The 17376-nt window shown below is 39.7% G+C and overlaps 1 protein-coding gene across 8 annotated transcripts in view; it reads left to right on the top strand.

The window, feature by feature from the left end:
• nbeab (neurobeachin b) overlaps positions 1 to 17376 on the top strand; it is a 200273-nt gene that overhangs the window by 57862 nt on the left and 125035 nt on the right. For all 8 annotated transcript variants that reach the window (XM_040037702.1, XM_040037703.1, XM_040037696.1 and 5 more), the window contains exons 9-15: positions 4761 to 4958; positions 5085 to 5218; positions 7010 to 7118; positions 9303 to 9455; positions 10865 to 11033; positions 16321 to 16400; positions 17028 to 17090. In XM_040037702.1, the coding sequence (XP_039893636.1) occupies positions 4761 to 4958; positions 5085 to 5218; positions 7010 to 7118; positions 9303 to 9455; positions 10865 to 11033; positions 16321 to 16400; positions 17028 to 17090 (906 nt within the window). The remainder of the gene's footprint in view (positions 1 to 4760; positions 4959 to 5084; positions 5219 to 7009; positions 7119 to 9302; positions 9456 to 10864; positions 11034 to 16320; positions 16401 to 17027; positions 17091 to 17376) is intronic.

The following is a 17376-nucleotide window of genomic DNA, read 5'->3' as shown; positions in this document are numbered from 1 at the left end:
AGCAGGCCCTCTGAGGGGATAGAGACATGAGCCAAGTTATATCGGCTGCAGCAGGTGGAGCGCTCCCGAGCATCTTAACAAAAATCAGAACATGAATGTGAATATAAAAGGAAACTGACCTCCCAAAATAGGGATTACAGTGTGAATATTTATTATATGTTGACAAAACATCCCACTGATCTGCAAGAAAAAGGAGGTGCCTGTTTACTTTACTTTACTGTTTACTTATTGTCTCACTTTTGTCCCAGATGCTCACAAAAGGCTGTTTCTGTTCTGTTTCTTCAGTGTTAAGCCCAACACCCTCTCACAAAAGTAGGAATGGCATTTCATGCTAAATAAACCCTGAGCACAAGATGTGACTCATGCAGTTTGCACTCTCAGTGACCAATTTGTGCCACTAGTGTTTTGTCTCCAGCTGTTTTAAAGACAAACTTACTAAGTAAAAGCTACCCTGCTGAAGATGATTTAAGTCAGGTCTACTGATGCCCAGGAAATTCTCAGAGAAATCATTGTTTCCTCTTTTTGCTAATGACTGGTTACTTGTTGTTCCCTTCCTTAACTGCATTTCATGATTTTCTATTAAGACACAGCAAAGCAATCGTTCAGAATTCTTGAAATAATGAAGAATAAATGTCCCCAGGGGAGACAATTATCTGCAGTTCGTGAAGTTGTGAACAATGTTTTTAAGACCTAGACAGGTGAGTTGGGGAGAAAGGTCAGACAGTTGTCTACCCCACTGATTTATTGTTGTAGTGGGAGTGCTATACAAATGACGAGAGGTCTGTTTTAATTCAGAATTGCCTGGAGGAGTCTGAGTGCAGCCAATCTCAGCATACATCTGTTAGACTGTGTACTATACACTCAACTTTATACTGTCTGAACTCAGCAGAGCCGGAGAAAAACCATCGCCTCTGATGTATGATTTATTCTCTAATCCGTGGTCCTTTCCTCCATGTTTGATGTTCGACATGCTTTCACTTACTCCCACAGTGTATTCAGTGTAACCGTAACTGCACTTAGTTTAAATGCAGAGATTATTGCTGCCTAGGGTTACAGTTTCTAGTGCATGTTATGATTTATGGCTGTAAATCTGACTGTGTTGTGTCAGCTAGATTTCTTCTTCAGGCTCTGAACTTGGATGTACTTCTGTTTATTTCGTTTAAAGTACAAACAAACAACTTTTTTCTTGTAAAGTTCAAACTTTATGATTGACTTGACATTCACAGACTTTGACAGATACAGTTAGAGGTGCTTCTGGACACACTGTGCCTGACAGCAGCTGACATATTTTTTTTCTCTCCATTCATTACTCCAGTTTTAGCAGTTAGTTAATCTTCAAAAGTCAGGTAATGACTCACGAGGTCTGGGAGTTCTTTAAACAGAAAGCCTAAAAAATCCCCTCTCTGCATACTTATTCCTAATATTTTCTTCTTTTTTCATTTTTCTTTATTCTCTTGGGAATAATGTCATCTGTATTTGACAAGTTAAAACAGTTGTGCCATGATTAACAGTTTTTCACATGATGCACTTTGTTTTTCCTTTGTTTTCTATTATCACTATCATATGTGTTCTACATAAGGTAGATTAGCCCATGAAATTTGTAACAACACTGCACTGCAGTATGAAACACAAGCTACAGGAGAAGATATTTGGACACAAATCTGGTCCACTGTTGCCCAAAGTATTTGACCTCTAACTGTGCAGTATGCCTTTACAAACATTTGTGAAAGAATGGATCGTTCTCTCTCACTGGATTCATATGTGCCACAATTGCAACAAGTCAGTTTGCGGCCAACACTCTACTGATTTACTAACTGGAAACTTCCAAACCTCCTCTGGCACCAACATTAATATCAACATAAAAACTGTGAGCTTCATGCCCAAGCAGCTCCTGTACATGTAAAGTGAACATGGCCAAATATTTTTGACTATGTAAGAAAACCAAATCACAAAAGCTTCAGATAATCCACAGGAACGTGTTGCTTTACGAAATAATCCCAACAGTAATTTTTATAAATAACTAGTGAGGAGCCGATGGGAAACGGACCAAAGCCGGAAGTAAAACAAAACGATGACAAGCAAAGTCAGTAAAACAGAAAACTAACAGCCTACAAAACAAAAACCATGCAGATGATAGATATGTGACTTTTTTTTCCTAGCAAGTAAGAAACAATATACAGAAAGAAAAATGCAAACCCTTGACAGTTGTAATAAAACAGCAAAATGGGGCTTACAGCGCACACAGATATTTAATGGTATTTAATCTTCAAACATTGGGTTAATACTGAAAAACAATGTTTATTTGGAAGTGAAAAATTGCTTTTATTTTAATTTGTAGTTGGATAGTTAGCTCACTGTATTAAAGACACACAAGGGTCGATAGCAGAAGAAAATGAAAGTCATACTTGGGTATATTGTGTTATTTTCTACTTGTATCACAGGCAACAGGGAGTGTTGCAGTCCTCGAAGTGTCTTCCTGTGGTGTGCAGAGAGACTGGGTTGCCCCTGGTCAGTGGCAGCCTTTGGGACTAGTAGAAAAAAGGAGGAACTGCACTCTAATTCTTTTTTATGAGTGTCTGGCCTATGGAATGATGCTGTCACGCTACAGGGTTTGATAGCCCAAAACCCATGGGATCCTTATTTTCACACTGCGGCAAGGATCGCACAAAAGTGCAAAGCAGTGGAGCTTGTTATTTCTTGCCACTTGGGTTCCATGAGTTGAAACTTTTGAAGGATGTTAGAGACTTCATGATGAGATGCATGATGTCCGCTGTGTGGACCTGATCATAGCAGATGAAGAGATTATCTCTTATGCTTTTTTATCATCGGACTGTACGTAGATATGTCATTAAACCCTCTCAGTTTCAGTGCTGTGAGGAAACTGATATAACGCCTCTATAAATCTCTATAAATAGATATATTTACTAGCATCATGTTGAAAACGGTTCATAGCACTTTAGGCAGAGACGACACTGTAACATGTGTAACAAAACGGAATGAAAATGTCAAATAGTATTATTAAATTTCAAAAGATGCAAGGTAGTGTTGTGCAATACTTGTACTTGTTGTTTAATAATAAAGATTATTAAAAACTTCCAAATGTAAGTTTCTACTAAAGGCTGCCACCCACTTACAACTCTGCACTTCAGAGGCAGTCAGAATAGAAACCATACTCATTGTAGAATTTGACAGTCTGAGTCAGATCACATCTTTTTTATCCATTTATTCCTCACTGAGAAAAAGAATCCCAGATTTAGATGTGTTTTGGACAGGTGCGCAAACCCTGTTTGCCATGTTGCGGAACATACTGTATTTATCTACAGTCCCTCTAGGACCAGATGGTTGTTTCATCACTGTTGCTTCAGTTCTCTCTGTCTCTCTTTATCTCACCACCACAGTCTTGCTGCCCACAAGTCAGAGAGGGAAGGAAAAGCATTTCTTTCACCCATTAATAATTCAGCCCTCCTGATTAGAGAAATTGATTTCTGCGTTCACACTGCACTGACAGATTAATTCAGCTCATCTGTCAACAGCTAATTGATTGAGTAAATTGAGACTAGTCTGTCATCGATCAGCAGTTTGTTATGGTAGCCATATTGAATGTGTTACTAAACCACTGACTCATTTAACCTGTGCTTTATGAGACATGTTGGTAAAGGCATTGTGGTAAATATGATGCAGTTATTCTTACAAGACACACAGTCCCAGTAAAACATTGAATTATCATCATAATCATCAAGTCGCTGGTTTATTTCCCTCAGCTGGGCGTAAATTTATAATCCGTTTTCTTCCTCTTATTACTATAGATGTGAGGTGGCACAGCAATTTGAAGCTAAACTGCCAACCGCCAGCTTTAATTTGAATGTGTTTTCAGCTGTATTGGCAAAACTCGTCCCCAATTTGTCTCTGCTTCATGACTGTATTGGAAAAGAAAATTACAATGTCAGTGCAAAACAAGCAAAAGCACCCCCCCCCCCCCACCAAAAAACCTTGTGTACTTTATATCCAAAAAGACTGCTCTGACAGTGCCTTGTCTGCAGCCTTCTTTTAGTACGTTTTTGTGAGAGTTCAGCAGTAACTGTGCTCGGCTTGAATTTGCTGATGAACAGAGTGGAGTAAATGACTTCTTGGTTAAATTAATGCAGGTACACAATCATCTCTGGTATCAAAGCAGCTTTGATCTTTGTCATCAGACCCTAATCATTGTACTCTGCAGTCGAACTTGAAGATTCTCATCAGGCAATGTTGCACTCAGAACAAAAGGCTTACGTGCACATTCAAAGTAAGACAAAATATGCAGCAAATATCTCCATATCTCCAAGAGACATAGCGATGAAAATAATTAATTTTACAAATATAAGTTTAAACATGAGTTTTACGTCTCATATTTTGGAAATTTATTTAGCTTTTCTTTTGACATGTAAACATAATACTGCTGTCACAGCTCACTTTATTCTCTTAGTTACTAAAAAGCTAATGGTTTTGCCTTTTGTTGTCGATTGCACCCATACAGAATGATAGAGATGAACAGGATGCTTTAATCAATGGAGAAAATTCATTTTGAAAATGGCGATATGCTGTAATGCACTCAGTGTCAGCCATTTTTCATTCTCAAATGAAGTTGTAATTAAAAGATAACACCCAAGAGGCAATGATGGGGTGTATGTTCACTAAGAAAAATACATAGCCCATCACTCTCACACTTTTATTTTTGTCATTCCTTTATTTGATTTCTCTCTCTCTCTGTTTTTTTCTAACAGAGTACATTTAAGTTCAAGTCCGAGAGTGATATTCACTTAGCAGAGCATCACAAGCAGGTATTATATGACGGCAAATTAGCCAACTCCATCGCCTTCACCTATAATGCGAAGGCCACTGATGCCCAGCTTTGCCTGGAGTCTTCGCCTAGAGAAAACGCCTCCATCTTTGTGCACTCACCGCACGCCCTTATGCTTCAGGTCAGTTGCATTACTCTTAACTTTGTGCTCAATACTTTAGGTACTGACTCGTTCATTTTTATTACATTGGGTTTAAAATTCAGTCCGTACGAAGGCGTATTTATGGGTTTTGCCTTACCCTTCCAGGATGTGAAAGCCACAGTGACTCACTCCATCCATAGTGCCATACACTCTGTTGGTGGGATCCAGGTTCTCTTTCCCCTCTTTGCCCAGCTGGACTTTCATCAGCTGAATGACAGCCAGGTGGAAACAACTGTCTGGTAAGAAGAAGCAATTTTGAGACTGTACAACTTCTTTTAGAAATGAAAGTAGAAGTTATATACATGAAACTGTAGATGAGGGGGGAAAGTTGTGAATTTAATTCCTTTTTGATATTTTTTTTATTGTGATTTATGGCTGTGTTTGTGACTGATGAAGGGTTGGCAACTAAAGTAATATTAATCACTTCTTAAAATGACTTAAGGGTTGCTTTTTTTTCCCCATGAATACATCTTCATGTAAATTATCAAGTTCAGCTGCAACATTCCAGCATCTGACTTATCCTAATTGGGAAGTCACTGAGGTGTTCCAAATAATTATCACCCTTTTTTGTGGTGTTAAGCTTATTGGCAGTTAACCTCATAACTCACTGGGAGTAAAATCAACAGAAGCAATGGGCTATTTTGTTAAACTTGATCCTTAATATGGTTGAAAACTACGAATGTGGGTTTGCTTATGATTTTATAGTAGATGACAACTTATGATGGATTCAGTTCAGAAACACCCAGGGTCTGCAGCATGGATTTGTTGGATAAATAATGCAGTGATGAGATTTTCTGTATCATATAGCAGTCTTGGTCAAGCTGTAGTCCCCTTTCATTATTATCTCTGCTCACTGCTTCAGACTCCTCTCACCCCATCGTTCTGAGCTGGTCTGCCCAAAGCTTCCCAACTGTGCCCAGGATGGAGCCTGAGCTCTGCTCTAATCCTGTGTTAGTTCAATGACATGGATGGACGCAGGAGTGGCCGCATAGCAGCACAAATCCCTGATACCCAAAGCTCTGTCCCTCTGTAGATTCCTCTCCTCTCAGCTCTCTGTCCCTCCTCCTCTCTTTCTAGCACGTTAGAGTCTTTGGCTCACTGTGTGCAACTCTCCCAAGCACTTTGCTTTGTCCTTGCCGTGGCTTTTAGACTGAGTCCTTCTAAAAGCCTGTTGGGCTGAGAAGTTCAAAGCGTCTGCAACAATTAACTCCATATAATGCTCCCTGATCTGCCTTGGCTGTTCTTGACAGCATCATCAAATAGTGATTTAAAAAAAATCCCCTTTAATAATAGCGTGAGCCTGTGTCACCTTGATTTCCAAGCAGTGCTGGTGTCGCATCAGCTACGACTCCTCGACCAAATTGGAAAGAATCTCTGCTTGCAGCAAAGGATCATGGGATAAACCAGACCCACACAGAGTCGTGTCATCTAATTCTGTTCTCTGTTTAAGTAAATAGACCAAAGGGGAAAAAAAAAACGACTTGAAGTTAACATTAAGTAAATGAGTTTGTATGCATGTAGTGTATGTTCACTATACATGAGCAAGCCTGCAGAGGAGTGATTGTGTCCTTGTGATTGTTGTGCTGGGGTGAAAACCACTAGAGGATGTGAGGAAAAGCCGATTAAGAAGTGTCACCAAGCACCACTGTTGCTCAGCCAAAGGCTTCTGCTGAGAAAAAAAACCCTGCAACAGAGAAAAAAAATGCCTTCACTGCACTGGCCTGCCTCCTCCTTTTTCCCCCACCTCATACAAAAATATGATACCTACAAACTCTGTTACAGTTCACCATAAAGAAATTCCCCTGTCCCTGGAGAACCCAGCAAACCAGCCTTTTCTCCTGCACTGAAGAAGGATGAAAGCAGTGAGCTAGAGTTCCCAGCTGACTTCTGACATCCTCTGAAAATGACCTTGTTTCCCCCCCTTTTCATTCTGTTTATAGAATAGTTGATGGACAAATTACATCTTAAGAGTCTGTGAGTCGATGAGCATTTTATTCCTGTATGAGAGATTGTGACTTTTACTTTTACAGTGCCACTCTCATGGCTTTTCTGCTTGAGCTGCTCAAGAGCTCCGTGGCCATGCAGGAACAGATGTTGGGAGGAAAGGGATTTTTGGTCATTGGATACCTACTAGAGAAGGTATGCAAGAGCTTACACAAAATATTGCCACTGTTTTCCTACCACAGTGTAAAGTTTTCTAATTTAACCTGTGTTACCACACCTGTAAAAATACGCAGTACTATCAAAGTCTTCTGGAATCGGTCCATAAAAAATAAAATGGAAAAATTTAGACAGTTTTGCCTTCAGGTTCATCTCCTTGTGCGAGCTGGGACTGCTTTCATCAAAGCTGCTATCTTTAGATTAGATGCTTCCTTGATCTCACACATTTCCACAAGACACAGATTTCACAAATCAGTTCTTGTCGTATTTGCTAAATGTCCTTCATCAAATTTCTCAGTATGGTACAGTACAATTTATTGTTCAGTCTCATCCCGGGAACACATTCACAGTTCACAAATCTTGTGAAATGTAGTAAAAAAAAACCAAAAAAAACCTACCAGCTATGCTACAAGCTGTCGAGACATGCACACGAAGATGGCCCTGAAAGGGAAATGATTCGGCTTCAGGCAGTTTTAATTGGTTGTTTGTTTTTCTTTTGTTTTTTTTCTTGTATGAATAATACAGGAACATTTTGACCCAACTTCACTATAGAACCTGTACGCTTATATAAACTGATTAAACAACAGCATTTACCCCACAGCCATCACACTACTGAACACAGAGCATTCGCTCCCCTGCTAACAGACCACAAGACTCAGTATCACTGCAAACACTCACACATGCTCCTTTACATTTGCACAGTACAGCTCATCATCAAATTCTCACTCTCTAAATGTGCGTATTTTACCTTTTTATGTATTCAGTATATGCATCTTATTAAATTTGTTATAGTTTTGCTATTTTTATATTAGATTTTTTTTTTTACCAGGCATCTGCTGGCTTGTTCTAAACAATATGTTGTTCTTTCATAATGTCTGTCTGTATGTTTATTGTTATGATGTGCTCATAGGCCACAACAAAAAAGTCAGGGTTTATTATAATAATCATGATGCGTGTAAGATGCTGTCTGACTGTCTGTCTGTGAGAAATTACAAATAAAATAACAGCTGTATAGACGTTTATTATAGTTGAAAAAAGCACATGTTCACCACTTCATTTTCTAGTTCAATAAAAGGATAACTGGGAAATTATTTGGCTTTTTTCCCCCAACAAAATCTTTTCAAAGTCCTATCCCAGCGATCTACCATTGTCCTCAGTGCCAATGTGCACCGCGTCTCCCCACACTCTCACAGCCCCGTCACTGCTCTAATCTGTCGTTGCCTGTAGCAGAGTCCTAAATGTGTCTTTGAACTAAACAGAGCTAGAGGAAGAACACCCCCCTCCTCCACCCTCCCTTTCTTTTCACATCAATTTTTATTTACCCATTTTGTGATTCAGATCTAGCAGCCGGTGTCTCTAGAGTGCTCGCTCTTTTGGAGCGCTGAGAAATGATGCCACTTTGTCACTCAGTGACTTGCCTTCCTGCTGGCTTCAGCTGCTGTTAACTAACAGCCAGGCAGAGTCGGCACCTGAGAGCTGAAGGTTTTTTTTTTTTTCCCTTGCTTCCTTCCCGCCGCCAGGTTTCACACTTTCACATATCGCACCATCTGTTCATTATCTGTTTATGCCACACCTTCCCTTCTTCCCGGGCCTTCATTTTATCCCCTCTATTGCCCTCAGCAAGTGTCCACCTGGACAGTGAACAGGTGCCAGACATGATCGCTAAAAGAACTCGTCAAAGTTGACTTTTCTGCAAAGTCAAAACAACTTGCACTCATTTTGTTTGAATATTTTAATATAATATATATTTAATTTATAATTGGACTTCAGTAACTTGACAAAATGACTGAGTGGATCAATTTTTCACCCATGCCAACATACACAACATACACATAGATGAATATATATATATTTATATGTGTAGATGTAGATTTTCAAAATGCACATTATCATATCACACTATATTATCTGCTGATGACCACTTTTGTAGTTTAATGCTTCTACCTATCTTTCAGGTGTCGGTGACACAGTTACAGATATTTTTATTCGGTTTGTGACAAAAGGTTTTAGCTTCCTCTGGATATTGCAGACACATTTCACAAACCGTTACCTTAGGGGTTTGCTTGATGCAGCAAGTATCAGGGAACATAAAAACTTGCTTACAGCAGAATCGTCTTGGTGACACAATTGTTATTTAACATGACTCTGTGCTTCTCTCTACAGTCATCACGTGTACACATCACCAGGGCTGTATTAGAACAGTTCCTCTCCTTTGCAAAGTATCTGGATGGTCTAACACATGGAGCACCACTCCTGAAGCAGCTGTGTGACCACATCCTTTTCAATCCTGCCATCTGGATCTACACCCCTGCCAAGGTGAGTTCCTGCAGGTAACTCTCACTGGCATATGCAGAGTTACAATAACAAGCTTTAGTAATGCCCCACATCATGATTTCTTCTGCAGCGTCGGGTGGTAATAAAAAAATAAAAATCCTTACACATTCATTCTATTTTAATGGAAACAGGCTGTCAAGTATGCATCATACTGGTGTCAGTTTTGATGAGATTCTCAGTGACAGCAAGCATTTGTGCATGTGGCAATAAAATAAACTCTATGGGTAATAACACTGCAAGTGAAAAACGTTTTTATGAATAATTATTAAATATTTTTCGCAAGGATCAACTTGCATTAATTTGAACCAAAGGAAAGCTATTTTTACTCTGCCAGTTGAGATGTCAAATAAAAGTAAATTATGTCGTTTTACCTCTAGACGGTGTTCAGGGCCCAAGTGACATTCAGTGAACTACTGCTTTTCTAGCGTGTTTTAAATGTTCCAGAGGTCTTTTCCACCTCCTTTTAAATAATGACCCATAAAAAATAGGATGAGGTATATCAAAGGAGCTAAATGTGTGTGTGGCAAATACATTTGCCTCAGGAATGCTGCTTGTGGTGCCAAGGCATGAATAAATAAAAAGAGGAAATAAATACAAAAGTGTCTGGAGGCTCGACTGCCACACTCCTCCAAAATAGGGCATAGAGAAAAGAGTAGAGAAATGAAAGAAACAGCTAGGTAATGAAGTGGGGTAGAACACTTTAGCTACACACAGCTACTCTGGCTCCTTCCCTGAGGACATCCCACAAGGTCCACATTTCCTCTCTTCATATTCTCGAGCTGCACAGGCTGCAGAGAGCCAGCTGTGCCAGTGAGCACCCTGACATGCACTGTGCATTAATTACACGGGACCTATGATGTCCTTCCATGGTCATATAAGATTTTGTGAGCAATTTTAATACTCTGTTCCCATGGATATTGCTTTAACAGTATTGCAGCGTTCATTTGTCTCAGAGGCCCTCAAACGATATCACATCACACGCACATCATAGCCACTCTGCCACCTTTCATCATGACTCATATTTGGCTCATTACTATCTTGCAATTTATGACATATGGGGAAAAAGCCATCAGTATTTAGTGCTAAAAGGGCTGTAGTAGGATTAAGGATTCTTCTCAGGTCTACTGCTAATTACAGAGGACATGCTAATCATCACTGAACAGAGTGGAGCTGCGACAAATATGAAACTGAGTAATACAGGGTCAGTGGCCATCTAGAGCATACACCTGCAAGGATAATGAGCTCGGTTAGTGTGAAATATCACAGCAAAACTTCTTTCTAAAAGTGGTTTGTGGTTCATTGGACTAACATGTCAATATTTACTTACATTTTTTACTTAACTGTGAATTTAGTAACATGAGTACATCTATGTGTCTATGTTTGTGTTCCAGGTACAGCTCTCTCTGTATACCTACCTTTCTGCTGAGTTTATTGGCACAGCGACCATCTACAACACTATTCGTCGGGTGGGGACTGTGCTTCAGCTCATGCATACGCTGAAGTACTACTACTGGGCTGTCAACCCTTCAGAAAGCAGCGGCATCACACCAAAGGGTCTTGGTGAGCCTATGAAGCATCCTAGATCATTTTGAGCAAGTTCTTTTTTTTTTTTTCTCTCTCTTTGATGTGGATTTAGGATTTGATTTGATGGGGGTTGCTGTTTATGTAAACTCTTTCTCATCCATCCGAGGGCTCATCCACGAGAAGCTCTGTGTTTTCGTAAGCAAATCATTGGTACCGAACCAATCACAATCATTGTGTTCAGTCAAAAGCCTGCTATCAAAGCGTCTTCCTGAAATGGCAGCAGCTCCCCCTCATTTGAAATGACTCATCTCCACATGGAAGCGCTTGCTTGTCAGCTGTTAGGACCGTGGCCATCACAGGAGATGACAGTGAAGCAGACACACCATATCAATATTGTCATCCCACTCGGGTGCTTAGTGTGGGTGTTAGGTCTCTGAAACCTGGGCCAATAGCATGACTGGCATCCTCAGTCTGTGAAACAACAGCATGTCACCAAGCAGGCTGTGCTGGGAGTGAAAGTGCCCTTGAACTGTCATTTCCTTTTTGCTATCCATTATTCTTTACTGAAACTATCTGTGTCACAGTGTAAGATTTGTTTTATGTTGGATCTTAGAGCTCACTTTATACTGCACCAATGCCCAATGAAATTTACTTGCTGAAGGTTGAAGCTTGTATTCTGACAATGACAATGTCATACTTGTTGTACAATCAGAGGCTGTTTTCTTCCAAAAATCATGCTTCTCTACCCCCAGCGTTTCCTGCGGCACTGATCATTTCTTACTAATTCTGTCGGGCTGTTGCAGAGCTGGCTGAATATTGCAGTGTTTTGTCTGTATATACCACATCAAGACACTTTGCCTGCGTCCTTGATACTTTACCAATGGGTGTGATCCTAACTGATATAATTCTAATAGTGGTAATGACATACAGGCTGAGTTACGCTCATGATTTCTGACTTTATTTAGTTCCAAATCACATCAGCTCACACCAGGTAGTGTCCCTTATTCCTTCCTTTGTAGATCAAAGGATGTTAACAGGATTCAAGTAATGAAAGTTCATCCTAGAGATGTGGGCCAGATTAAAGAAACCCTGAATGCTTGACCTTTACTGTGCGGAGTTATTGAGGCATTTCTGATGCCATGATTTGGGTACTATGTTTGTTTTTAATAAAAAAAAGAAAACAAAATTCTAATTATTAAACAGAGTTATCTGTTTTAGTCGTGAAACATTTCTATCCTGATGGGAGTAGTTTATAACAGATCATGGGCCACAAGGGAGCATTTAATGAGTATGAAATTGTATAAATCACATGACTTTTGCAAGTGTTGAAGCCAAAATCCTATTAGGACATTTTTTCCCTTTAATTCTCATGTCTTGTCTTGAGTTCATGTTCTAGGACAATGAATTCTTTTCACCCTACACCGACGAGATTTTATCATAACCTGTGTGTTGAACACTCCGTTCACCAATTTGTAATAACTTACTGTGATGCTAAAATAGCTTGTTTAGGACTTGTTTCTGTCCTAAACGTAGGAACTGTAGTTTTTTTTTTTTTTTTTGCACAAGGTTGTTTCAAGAGCGAGTTTCCTGTTTAGAACTACTCTGACTTACGATTATATCTCACTGTAATTTGATTTCCTGTACCAAATGAGAGAATGACGATGAGATAAACAGGTAGGAGCCATCCAAGGATTTCAACTCATGTGGTAAACAGTCAGCAGAGGTTAAGAATAAAAAAGCTCCAGATTTACCAGTCTATCCCAGACTTTGACTTACAATCATGGGCATTGCCTTGTGACTCAGATAATTGAATGCCTAGATGAGGCTCCTTCACAAGGTGTCTGTGCTTAAAGGGGACAGAGCTGAAGTACACAGGGAAACTAGAAAGTCTGTGAAATTCTGTTTCGGCGTTCCATCATGCATCAGCACAAAATTAAGACTGATCCAAAAAGTACACTGGAGAAATATAAACAAAAAAATGCATTTTAAGTGGCACATGCAGCAGTCGCCGCTCAACAAAACTGTGAATAAAAAGAGGTGTGACAAACACATCCACATCTGCACTTACATTTTGTAGTCCATACTTGTCAAGCACATTCCTCTGCTGAGTTGGTTGTTTTTTTTTCGCTAAGCTTTCCCTGAATACAGACTTCAAAGTGCAATTATGGTGCTGATTGTCGTTGTGTGCCTGGTAGACTGTAATGGGCTGAAATAATGGTGGAGATTCAATGGAAGACCTCTCAAATGGATCACCTTTTTGCTGTACGTAATTTTCCGAGTGAGTCTGGTTTCATTGATCTGTGCATCTTTTGGCAGGTCAGTTTTTCTCTGTCCTCCTAAACTGAAAAATGACCAAACAAAGATGCATACAAAAAGGGAGAGAGCCAAGCGGATAATGAAGTGTTCAATTATAGGACACAGAGAGGGCGTTTAAAACTGATTTCCTCCAGCTACTCGTTCTTTTTCTGGGAGTGCCTCCCCCTTTTTTTCCCCCTCAGGTCTTAATAGAGAGCGCTATCAAATTAAAGCCATGTATCATTCGGTTATGCGCAGAATCAGTGCAGACACTCATAGACAGTTGCTCATTGCTCAGCTTCTGTCAGTCTGTGACATGTACCCACAAGCCAGCACACAATTTGTCTCAATCTATATCATTCTCCTTTTGTCTTTGTCTCTGCCTTTGACTGTTTTACTAAATAATGAGTAATGAGATGGGCAGCAAAGTTTCTTGGCCATTTACCACATTCGCTTTAATGTTATCCCCATTATAAGAGAAATCACCAGTTACAGACATGCAGGGATGCTTCAGAGGAATAATACGATCAAGAGTTTTAGATGAATAGTTTGTGTGTGTGCGTGTCGTCCTTAAGGGTAAACCACCATGTATCTTTGGTGAAGGCTTTCACTTCTTTCATTGGTGCGCTGTCACATTTACAAATTTATACCATGAAAACTCAACAGAGCACATGGAAAAAAGGTTTTAATATCTACAAACATTTGTCTGTAGCCTGTCTGCGTTCTGTTTAAAAGTCACGTTTGAACAAGCTTTGGTGGAGGAAATATGTGGCGAGAAGAAGAGGGATGGCATTACATTTACCATCATGCTGTTTTCATGCACTGAGTGGATCTGACTAGGTAACTGAGGGGCACTATGCACACTCGTAGGATAGCAATCTGGAAATACGACTTATTACAATGTTTGGTTTGGCATGTTATAAAAATCTAGTTCTAAGTTGTCCCAGTGCAGCTGCAACTTTAAGGCATTTTTCAGATTTTTGCAAGACAGTATTTACAAAAGAATCACATTTATGCAGTAAAACATCAATATAGAGCCACAAGTTGCTTTACCCTTTAGTAAGGGCAGGACTGAATTGCGGTCTGTCCCTATGAAATGTTTTCTTATTGCAGTTTAAAGTGATTATACTCTAACCTTTTTTGTTATGGCATGTAAACCTGGGTAAAAGATGCAAAAGGAACTCATGGCTAAATCTAAAGGAAAAAGTGAGTGCTACTGCAGATTATTACATCATGTCAGAATTTGTTTGTTTAGAAACATTCACTCAACAAATTAATTTACTCACTATTCTATTGAAACCCTTGTACCAATAGACGTCACACATGTTTTAGTGCATGCCATAACTTTGTTATTATCATCAGTCATAACCTGAAATTAGGCTCCTGCATTAATCACATGGACATAAATCGCTTTTCAATAAAGGCTTTCTCCTTGTGCCCTTGGGACGCAGGAAGTAAAGCAATCTGTAAATGAGAAACAAGGGCCGTTCAGAGCTGCTGAGCATAATTGGTTGCGAATAACTGAGATGCGGCAGCTGTAGTAATAATGTTCTTATCGTCCCTTCTATGTCAGACTCTGTCCCTGCCCTGGGTTTTTGTCTCTCCCTCTATTAATCAGTGTCAGGATGCAGCAGCACTTACCATCATCCTGCAACCTCAGGGAGCCTCATCATTGATTACATTGACCGGTTGTTGAAGCAGGATGGTCAGTTGTCTACTGCGGTTGTATCTGTCATCGTGGCATGGTCCCCATTTCAAATGAACATGTGTTCTGCCAAGGTGGAGGTTAGAGTTTATCAGGGCTGAGAGGAGAAGAAAGACAATGAAAAAAGTATCAAATTTTCCATTAAACGCTTGTTATTTTGTGTTTAACGCTGTTACTGTCATTTCTTACCTGTGTAAATGCAACAGATTTTGTCAGTGTACCTTATTGGCTATATAGGATGTATAAGAAATGAACTGTAGATATAAATATGTGTGTGCATGCACCAGATTTCCTGCCTTTGTGCTACAGTGAGAGTTCTGCTAATCCTAAGGGGATTGGCTTGTATTGTCATAGACGGTAATGTATGCCACATCCTGTATATTCTGATGTGTCGGTCTGAATAGCTCTGTATTGTTGTGATCTGCCTGTTGCTGGAGCCCATTAGAGTGTTTGCTCATGAAAACATGTTTTGGTTAATACAGAAGAGCTTATGATAATGAGCAGTGGCTGATTGTGTCAACATTAATTCTTGTGCCAGCCAAATCACTGCAACGGGAGCAGCTCTTTGATATGACGGTTAATCAGCGTTTTTTGTCATTCCTGGCATTCTATTTTATTTACACCTGGTGACAGCGCTTAGCTCATCACATGTTGACTAAGTTAGAATGTGAGGCTAACTTCAGAGTGCCAAAGTGACCTTAAGTTGGCAAAGGCATTTTGCGTAGATTTAATGAGATGTTGGCAGGTGTGACGGGCAGGTGTGACAGAAGTGACCTTGGGCTGGCTGCCTGGGTACTGTGTTGTGGCCAAGGCTACGTGGGATACACAGAGTTTGGATGCTGTGTGGATGATGAATACGTTTAAGATGAATACTCCAAATGAGCCCTTCCCAGGCTTAAAGCATAAAGCCAGAGTACGTGTTCTGCTCTGATGACAAAGTGGGAGATTGGCTGTATGCCCAACACTAGGTTGTTGGCGAAACTTTTCATCCACACACTGAATGTGAATCCAGTGAATCAATAAAGGACATCATAGACCAAAAACTGTAACAACAAAACATACCCAAAATAAATCTAAAAATAGTCACTTGTGCTTTAAAAGGCTCCCAAGCTTTTTCCCAAAAGCCCAGAGGAGCAGAAAATATGACTTTAACGAGAGAAATATTTTAAGGTTATTAAAAAACATCAAAAAGGAACAGATAAGGTACCAAAAAAATCACCAATAAAATATTAAAAATTGAGACAAGATTGGAAAATAAATGACAGGAAGATGTTTTATTTGGTTCCTGTACCTCCTTTCTCATTTTTATCTCTCCTTTCACAGATGGTCCAAGGCCAACCCAGAAAGAAATAATTTCTCTGCGGGCATTCATGCTTCTCTTCCTCAAGCAACTCATCCTGAAGGTATATCCTACCTGTCTTTGTGCCTCATAGCTCCTCACACGGCTGCACTGAGAAAATATGGAGATCACTCCTCTGTTATCCTATAATGTTCTCCTGGCCTGCTCCTTAATAAATTCAGGAAACTAGCTGGGCATGAAAAGTTTAATGGATTCAGTAAAAAAAAAAAGAAAAAAAAGAAGAAGACAGTTTTAATAATTATTTCATCATTGCGTGAAGATATATTTGTGAGTTTCAACTTTACAAATTGCTGTTTGTCTTTGCTTCAGCTAGTTTTTCTTTATTGCACGCAGGTAAGTTGACATGTTGCTGCTTACATCCTATGATATTATGTTTCTGCAGTTAATTATCGTGCTCGCATCCAGGGGCAGGGAAGAAGACATATCAAATTTTAACACAGAGTAGAAATCAAGTTTGGAGTTATCTGTCTGTTCAATACGGTTTTGTTGCAGAAACGAGGTGCATCGATCGTAAACCCGTTCGGAGTACAACAATGAAAATTGACACTGAGGATGCCAAAACTCATGTGTTTCACCTCAAGCAATTTCAAACGAATCGATGGAAAATCATAAAAGCTCTGAAGCCTTTTTTCAGCCTCTCTAATATTTAATTTTCTTTGCGCTCTTTCAGGACCGAGGTGTGAAGGAGGATGAGCTACAGAGCATCCTCAACTACTTGTTAACAATGCATGAGGTACCTCTGAGACTCTCGGCTCCTAGTAAATTAACTCAGTGTGTTATTGTATCACTTTGCTGCTCTAAGCTTCGAGGTCACAGTGCATTTTCATAATTGCTCATCTAGAAGCGGTTTGTTTTTATTTTAACACTTTAACTGCCAGATTAGTTTATATCTAACTGACGTTGCAATTTCTGATGTGCAAAAACTGGTCCCTGCTCTCGTACTGATTTTTTTTATCTTGTATCAGAGCCTCAGTTGTATTCTGTAATTGCAGTTTGTTTAAATTCTGCCTTTACTGCAC

Source organism: Simochromis diagramma, unplaced genomic scaffold (assembly GCF_900408965.1).
Source record: "Simochromis diagramma unplaced genomic scaffold, fSimDia1.1 OVJJ01000463.1, whole genome shotgun sequence".
NCBI lineage: Eukaryota > Metazoa > Chordata > Actinopteri > Cichliformes > Cichlidae > Simochromis > Simochromis diagramma.
This window is presented reverse-complemented; position numbering and strand designations above follow the sequence as displayed.